The following is an 8,935-nucleotide window of genomic DNA, read 5'->3' as shown; positions in this document are numbered from 1 at the left end:
CTAGATAGCCAACAAAATTACAAAAAAATATTTAAATAGTAAAAAATATGTTAATTTAACGTGTTAAAATTTAAAAATAAATTTTAATTATGACATGTATCTAAACATTTATATAAATATATATCATAACCTAAATATAAATAATTTAACAACTTAAATTAGAAAAAAAATAAAAATCTCGGGCGTAGCCCGGGTTAATCCCTAGTAGATACTAATAAAAGAGACCTTTTGAGCTTCCGTAGAGGGTTCATTTCAGCGGAAAAAAAAGAGTAAATATTCAATATAGTAAATAGAAATATTAAATTATACATCTATCATAATATTAGCATTTGATATAAAAGCAAGAAAATTATAATAAGTAAATATGCAATATATAAAATGAAAAAAGTAAATTAAACATATATCTGAAAATGTATAGTTAAATAAATAATAAGTGAATATACAACATAAAAATATTACACTAAAAATTTATTATAATATAACAATAAGTAAATATAAAACATAAAAAAATAATAAGTAAATATACAATATAAGAAATACAAAAAATACAAAAAATACATTAAACATCTATCTGAAAATATATATTATAAAATGAATAATAAGTAAATATATAATATAAGAAATAGAAATATTACATCAAACATCTATCGTAATATTACAATTTGATATAAAAGAAAAACAATAAGATTAGTAAATATACAATATAAGAAATAGAAACACTACATTAAACATCTATTTGAAAAATTCATAGTTTTACATTTTTATTATTTTCAAATATTTTATAAGTAAATATACAATATAAGTAAAACAAGCATACAATATAAGAAATAAAAATATCACATTAAACCTCTATCATAATACTTTTATTTGGTATAAAAGGAAGAAAATTAAAATAAATAAATATACAATATAAGAAAAAATAAAAAATAGGTAAAATACAATTAAAAAATTAAAAAACTAAATTAAACATCTCTCTGAAAAAAATGTTTGGTAAAATGAATAATAAGTAAATATACAATTTAACAAATAGAAATATTATATTAAACACCTATCGTAATATTAGAATTAATAAATAAACAATATAAGGAAAAATACACAATAAGTAAATATACAATATTAAAACTGAAAAAAACTAAATTAAACATCAATCTGAAAAATGTATGGTAAAATAATTAATAATTAAGTATATTTTTTTCTACAACAATAATTAAGTATAAGAAATAAAAATATTACATTAAGCATATATCATAACATTAGAATAAAAAAAAGCAAATATACAATATAAGAAAAAATAAATAATAAGTAAATATACAATATAAGAAATAAAAACTAACATCAAATATCTATCTGAAAAATGTATTTTTTTTTACATTTTTATTATTTACAAATACTTTTATAAGTAAATATATACAATATAGGAAAAAATAAATAGTAAGTAAATATACAATATAAGAGATAGAAATGTTACATATTATAATAAGTAAAAATATGAGAAAAAATAAATAATTAGTAAATATAGTATATAAAAAATAAAAATATAACATTAAATATATATCATAATATTATCATTGATATAAAATCAAGAAATTTAGAAAAAATAAATATAGAAATATAAAAAAATGAAAAACTATATTAAACATCTATTTGAAAAATGTATAGTTTTCTTTTTTTTCTTAAAGAAATATATATTCACACAAACGTACAATTTAAAATTTTGATGTTGTTTAGAATACAATGTAAAAAAAACTATATAGTTAAAATTTGTAAATCAAAAGGTTAACTCCTAGTAACGTAAAGAAGAGCGTGATTCCCTTCTCGGGGCGCCACGTCATCAATTGGAGAGAAGAGAGCGGACACCTGTCCCACTAATTTAAACGTCGCGTTTCATTTAATTGTTTATTAACTTCGATAGGGATTTTATTTTTTTTCTGGGCTGGCTTCTGTGTAATTTGTTGGGGCTTTTTGTCCAATACCCCTTCTCGGTTAGGGTTTACTCCGTTTTCTCCTTCTTCACCGCTCAAGAACAACCATGTCGATTATGTCTTCCAAATCGACCTTCCATCATCTTAACCGGTTTTTCATCTTAAAACCCTCCATTACTCTCTCACAAACGATCTGTATTCAATGCGATTTCTGGATCTGCAAGGCGGTGGAGGTTTTCCTCCTTCGATAATCATCCTCTCATTCTTTAAAGCTAACCAGTAAATTAATTCTGTGAAATATGGTTAATGTTTCGGTCTTCCTCTCCGATTTGCAGACTAACCACTCCTTCTTCAGTGTTCAAGTTTGTTTGCTTCGTTTTTGTGAGGCTATGAATGTCGGCCAGGGTGGAGTGCTCCTACAGTCCTACTAAACTCTCAGGTATGTTATTTACATCCGCCTTTTGTTCATAAGAAGAGTCTTTCACCAGTTACTTCTTTAAACGTTTCCACCGTCCTGAATCCATATTACATAGTCAAAATTATTTTTGTCCATTTTTCTGCTGGTGGTTTAATTCTTTAGACGTTTCCACCGTCTTCAAGCGGTAGTACCAACAAAGTGTCTTCTACCAAGTCAGAAGAGGGGACATACATATGCCTCAGTTATGGTAAATATGTCCAAGGAACCATTCCCATGATGAGGACAAAGGAAGTTGATGTCTTAGAGCAAGTTCAGTCAAAAGATATTGCTAAAGCAGTCATAATCCATCAATTACACGGCCAGAGATTGTAGGCAAGTTCTACATGAGACTATCATTCCATTCTCTGAGTTTTTATATATTGTAATTTGTAACCAAAGCTGATAAGTGGGACCCCTCCAAAAATTAGAGAAAACGGTAGAAGTAATTAACAAAGGCAATCCCACATGATTCCAACGAATATGTAAAACTAGACCACCTCCATTGGTTAGAACCCTTAATGGATTCTTAAAATTAATTTAATAGTTAATTATGTATTTGATGGAGTTTAGAACCCATGTTAATGTAACTAGTTGTGTGAAGGTCCAATGGGAGAACCCCTATGAGGTTCTCAAATTTTTTTTTTAGAAACTGAATTATTAAATTTAAATATTACAAAACTTATAAATTATTGGATTTCATAACATTTAAACAAATATGACATAAAAACAAATGAAAAATAGAAATAAAAATTTATAATTAGAAATTTTAAACAAACATGAAAGAAACAAATTAAAGTAATGCATTAGAGATTTAGAAGAATTTTAAACACCATTGAAATATTTATTAACTTGTCAAATATTTATTAACTTGAAGTGTTCTTAGTTTTGCTTCAAACATTGACAATAATGCATTAGAGATTTAGAAGAAGTGATGATCAGGTATGTTCAAGATCAAGAAGAACAGAGGATAGGGGATTACCTGAATATCGGATGCAGGTGCAGGGCAATGAGCCTGGATCATATCCTTTGACACAAATCCAACACCACCATCCCATGTCTCCGGAGGCTAATCATCACCACACACAAAAAAGTTTAAACATGCAAGTTAAATTAGATAAACGCCTAAACATTTGGATTTGGTGGCTAACCTGGTTCAAAACATAGTAGATTTTGAATTGATCTGGATAATTGGCTGTAAGACTCCAATTCTTCCTGAAAAAAGAGTGTTCATTCACATAATATTTAGTTGTTTGAAAAGAGTCTATGAAAACATAAAGAGTCAGAAAGGTGAGAGACAGTTTATACCCTTAAGAGAATGTCATTGTATGTGACATTGGCGTAAATAAGAAGCACCTTTGTCTTGTCTGTTGGATTCTCAAGAATCGCTCTTGCTCTGTAACGTGCGTCTGAAACAATAATGAATAGCAGAAGCTATAGGAATAGATGTTAAGGCAAATAAGATCAATGAATCATTAGGAAAATAGTACCTCTAAGTTTTGAGACAGAAGCCTGAGCTGTATCAGAGATTGATGAATGACACCCAGGGAAGAAAAAGCCAAAGCTTAATCTTTTCATCTAAAGAGCAGCGAGGAATGATCATCATATATTCAGCTACAAACTTACAAGATTGACTAACTTCAGGATTGTGGTGTCTAGCTATTTTACCAGGGTTGTATAAACCTTGAGATGGATCCCAAGGTCCAAAAAATGAAAAGCACAAGATATGTTGCAACATCATTCTGCTCAGCTCTTGAACTGAACTCTCAAAAGTGACAAGAACAGGTTATTACACAGTGTCTCATTAAGTCAAACCAAAAAAAAAAAAGGCTCAAAGCTTTAACCTTGTATTAGAGGCATGATTGAGCTCAGCTTCACTAGGAAGAGACTGAAACCAAGAAACATGGTGTAGACCCCCCCCCCCCCCCCGTGGAAGTAGTAGATTATCAAAAATCAATACTTTTTACAAGGAAAAGACAAGAACTTTCTCCTCTCCTTCAAAGTGAATGCTTTTAGTATGAAGAAGAGCTTTACGATCAAACAGAAGACTTACAATTCTGAAAACATTGGTCCACATCGTTTTATAGGCTCAAAATCACTATGAAGCTCGGAATCGCGAAGGAAGCACGATTCCAATCACAAAGGCAAAGACTGCGAGATTGTCGGAGGAAGAGTGATCGGAAGATTTTTCTTCTTCTTCTATGATCTTCTCTCTCTCTCTCTCTCTCTCTCTCTCTCTCTCTCTCTCTCTCTCTCTCTCTCTCTCTCTCTCTCTCTCTCTCTCTCTCTCTCTCTCTCTATGGGATTCACAAGCTTCAAATCAATACAAAACCTCAAAGAATCTGAACCTTCAAGGTGAATTCATAGACAGATTTGGAGAAGGAGAGCAACGACGACAAAATTTTTGGGACAAAAAAGAAACCAGAGAGAGACGACCAATATTAAGAGGACACATATGGGGTTTTTAGCTATTCTAAAACTCCTTTGTTTAGCACCGGTTCTTTAGTTTTGTTTTATTTTTCATTTATTTTTTTGTTTTTTTTCTCTTACAACATCTCTAAAAACCTCCAACGGAGATGTTCTACGCTCCCCTTTCATTAATTAACCAGCTTATATGTGTGTCAGAACAAACTTTCTTAACCTTCACTGCAAGCATACCATCTCTCTCACAAGATGACTAATTAAGAAACCACCTCCTGCAACAAACGATCACTCACTCAAAGCTTCAAACACACTGAGCGTCAAAAGCTCGCCGCAAGGCAAGGTATGAGCAACTGACCTGTCCATCACGTCCCAAAAAAAGGAAACAAAAGTACTCATGCATATTATTGCTTTTCCTACAAATATAGGTTCTCCGGTTATTTGTAAATGATTGTCAAACACATTAAGTTAATTCAGGATGACAAAAAAAAAAGTTAATTAAGAACCCAGAGGAACGTGGCCTTGAAAATTATACGAGGATTATGGCACAATTCACCCTACTAAACAAAGGTATAAGAAAGAGACATTTTTACATAATTTATATGTTCAGTCTCAACCGTAATTCTAAATAATTTTATTCTATCATTATAGTAAGAAAAAAAATAAACAGAAAAAGTGTAAAAATAATTAAATAATTAAAAATAATTTTTAAATTAGTATGATAAACATATGATTGGTAGCCAAAAATAACAAAAACAAATAAGAAAGGTATGTTAATATTTTTAAAAAGGGATGTTAATATTACTTTCAATTGACGATAAACTAATTATTATTAAACATATATAATGTACTAGAAATTTTTCTATTGCTTTTTACTTACATCATTGCCACCTACTTCTCCAAACAAATGAAAATGATTTTATGATACTGATATAAAATCATTGTATCGGAATAAATGAAGAAAAAAAAGAATCTGCATACCAAACTTTTTAAAAGAAAAACTAAAACATAATAAAATACTGATATAAAAATAAAAATTATATACTTATACAGTCTGAATGAGAGATGTAATCTAAAACAACTTAACAAAACTAAAAACGGTTAAAAGGATCTATGCTTGCATATAAAAAAAATAGAATTTTGCTTTATTCAAATTACTTCAATAATTGTATTAATAAATTTAATTAAACACTTCTCTTACTGATTCCAACTTCTTTATGATTCACTAGTGATATTCCGGTGCTATGCGCCGGGTTCGTATGTTTTATTCTTACATGAATTTACAATTCATTTTATGGTCTTATTAAAGAAATTATGTTCAAAAATATGAAAATGAAAATATGTTAAAAGAAAATGATATTTTTTCCGGATTCATTTGATAGTGGTTAACGATCTAGTGTATTACTTTGTTTTAAAGTTACTTATTTCAAAGTGGAATAGCATAAGTAGTTGTGACTAATCGATTCAATAACACAGTAGAATCAAAAGCCGATAATCGTAACAAAGTTTATTTAGTTGGAATTTAAACATAAGGTAAAGTTGATGTTTTATTTAGATAACATATTTATACTGTTAAGTACCATGTGGACAGCATATAGAAAGAACGGCATTTGAAATTTTATTTTAAAGACTAATCTAAATTTAAACATGTGTAATGAAGTTTTGTTCATATATTCTTCTTATTTTTATATATAAGAATTAAGGATTGTTGTTTATTTTTAGAATCAAGGATTGTTGTTTATTTTTAGAATTAATCGTTTTACAATTTTTTATATTCTAAAGTAGTTTTGTTTCAATTGTCTGTCAAATATTTGTTCATAGATTGTCCATTATAATTATTGTAATCTTCTGGGGTATGTTTATTTGATTTATGGGAACTTAACCTCATCATCTTATGCGGTTAGTAATTTTTCTCAACAATAAAGTTGAAGTGGGACAATGTGTTTTTTGTCTAAGCATTTCTATTTTATTTATTGTGGATTTAGGCTTCATGAAATATAATGGGTGGCATTTGTTTAGTTTAAATGGTTGGTTGTATGTTTGGTTTGGTTCATTATTTCTCATAGTTTTGTCTCAATTACGTCATGATTTCTTGGATGTGTTGTGGTAATGTTTGTTTCAAAATTTATGTATGCTTATTTATTGGTATTCTATTAGTCAGAAAAAAGTTATTGGTATTCTATTATTATTATTTTTCTTTTGAGAACGAAAGTCTATTCTATTTCTTAAATTTGAGGTTGTTTGGTTAACCAGACCGGAATAAAACAACCAATAAAATAAAGTTTTCTGTGGAAATACTTTAGTGTCCTAGCTAAACATAATTTTAGATTAAATAATACTAGTATAATGTAATTTCTACAGAAATTCTGTATTTTTTTTAATATTATATATGCCTGATGAATTTTCATAGTTTTCTTGTAATAAAATAACACTACATAATAATAAACTGTTAAACCAGAAAATATCTAAAAAATAAAGATATGTTGGAGTTTTATGTCGCTATTATTATCTTGTTGAATTTGACTTAGCACTGCTCTCATCTAAAGTGTTTTTTACTGCTTTTATGTACTTTATTTCGCTAAATTTGTTCGTCTGATGTAAGTATGACGAGGTTCTTAAGCAAAAAAAAAAAGGTATGACAGAGGTTGGAGAAAAGAAAACTTCATATCACCATTATTAATCAAATATTTTTATCTTTAGGGTACTATGCGTCTTCTGCGCTTTATATTCTTCAACTATTGAGTCTTTGCAATTGATCTCCGGCCTTCCCCCAGTACTTTTTCTCATTAGATAGTATATTACCAAATTGCTAACCAAATCTGATTGCTTTCTCTGCAGGTACTTTCATTTCAGCATATGGAGACCATGTATTTAATGAGTGAAAGGGAAGTGAATGTCCAAAATATCAAAGAAAATGCATCGAATACTGTATGTTGGTTTGGTCATGTTGCAATCCCCCTTTACAGATGGTCGGTTTTGCACACTCGTATAACTACAATAGATCCTTCTTCTACATAACTACACTAATTAATCATGATTTCTAAAATGTAAATTGTATAAAAATGATAAATTAATTATAAAAATGTATATAAATATAAGGGACAGTCTGATTGGAACAAAAAAAATACAACAGTCTGGTTGTCTTTTCGGATGTAGCTCGTTATGTTAATATGTGATTCGTTATGTTTTTGTTTTCGAGAAATTTTATTTTTTGAGAAAAAATAAATAAATTCACATATTGACCTTTATGTCGTCATTATGGTATAATAACGATTAGCAATTTGCCAATTTGTTTGCGAGAAGAAAGAAATATTGTTCTCTCACTTTTGTCTTCATTATTAATGTGAACTTATGCATCCTTGCGGACTCTATCATATATTAAATTTGGTTTGATATTTGAATTTGATAAAATATGCAAGTGATTTTATGAACAAAATTGTTTTTAAGGTCAATATTACACGTTTTTGCATATGTAATACCTATCAGAAAATTGTAACAGTTAAATTAGACTGAAGAAAATGCATACAAAAAATTCAACAACTCTAAATTCAGCATTATCGAAAGATTTAGCCAACATTAGGATTTGAGGTTTCATATAAAGAAATCAATGAAATCTCTCTTTCTACAAAGTTAGGGATCCCTCTCATAATAATCAAACTCCGTTGACACAACCTCATGAATATAGAAAATGGAAATATCAAATATAAATTAGTACTGGAGAAAAAAAGGCTGATGTTTTCCACTCACTCAGATATAACAGAAAAATCTACTAATTAGTCCTATATTAATTGGCGTCAATTTAATATGAATATTCTCTTAACCAAGTAATGTAACCATTTATATGGTGTGTACCTCAATTTCATTGGCTTCTTCAAGTGTAAATTAGGAATCATATAATTGAAAGCGAGATCACTAAAATAAGAAAGTTATTCAAAACTGGAGTATACACACAAGAACGTGTATGGAATTATGTGGACTTAACGCCTCATCTGAAGTGTTAAAATTCACTTTTATTTGGCTGTTCTACACCAACGGTTTTCTTCCAAGACGCCCTACGTTCTATTCAGTCAAAAGAGGGTTCAAGGAAATCATGTAACCATGACTATGGAGTAAGAAAAAGCTAAAAAAGGTTGGTCTT

At 28.8% G+C, this 8,935-nt stretch overlaps 1 protein-coding gene and 1 long non-coding RNA gene across 3 annotated transcripts; one reads left to right on the top strand and one right to left on the bottom strand.

Moving 5' to 3' along the window:
- Window positions 1-1,911: 1,911 nt before the first annotated feature.
- Window positions 1,912-2,931, top strand: LOC106435223. Its single transcript, XR_001286956.3, has 3 exons — window positions 1,912-2,155; window positions 2,258-2,361; window positions 2,503-2,931. It is a non-coding gene; the product is annotated as an uncharacterized LOC106435223 (long non-coding RNA).
- A 44-nt stretch (window positions 2,932-2,975) lies between these two features.
- LOC106435226 (NADH-cytochrome b5 reductase 2-like) lies at window positions 2,976-5,222 on the bottom strand. Of its 2 annotated transcripts, XM_022696066.2 has the most exons (6): window positions 4,221-5,222; window positions 4,045-4,134; window positions 3,867-3,954; window positions 3,685-3,785; window positions 3,528-3,591; window positions 2,976-3,445 (listed from the first exon to the last, which is right to left on the bottom strand). In XM_022696066.2, the coding sequence occupies exons 3-6, from the start codon at window positions 3,952-3,954 to the stop codon at window positions 3,315-3,317; spliced, it is 384 nt and encodes a 127-aa protein (XP_022551787.1). In that variant the 5' UTR covers window positions 4,045-4,134; window positions 4,221-5,222; the 3' UTR covers window positions 2,976-3,314. The 2 variants fall into 2 exon arrangements, with proteins under 2 accessions (XP_022551787.1, XP_048604158.1); XM_048748201.1 differs by lacking the exon at window positions 4,221-5,222 and having other exon boundaries at window positions 4,045-4,188.
- Between the last annotated feature and the right edge of the window lie 3,713 nt (window positions 5,223-8,935).

This window comes from Brassica napus, chromosome C2 (genome assembly GCF_020379485.1).
Source record: "Brassica napus cultivar Da-Ae chromosome C2, Da-Ae, whole genome shotgun sequence".
NCBI classification, from domain to species: Eukaryota; Viridiplantae; Streptophyta; class Magnoliopsida; order Brassicales; family Brassicaceae; genus Brassica; species Brassica napus.
Note: the sequence above shows the minus strand (reverse complement) of the source record. Positions and strands in the feature narration are given on the sequence as shown.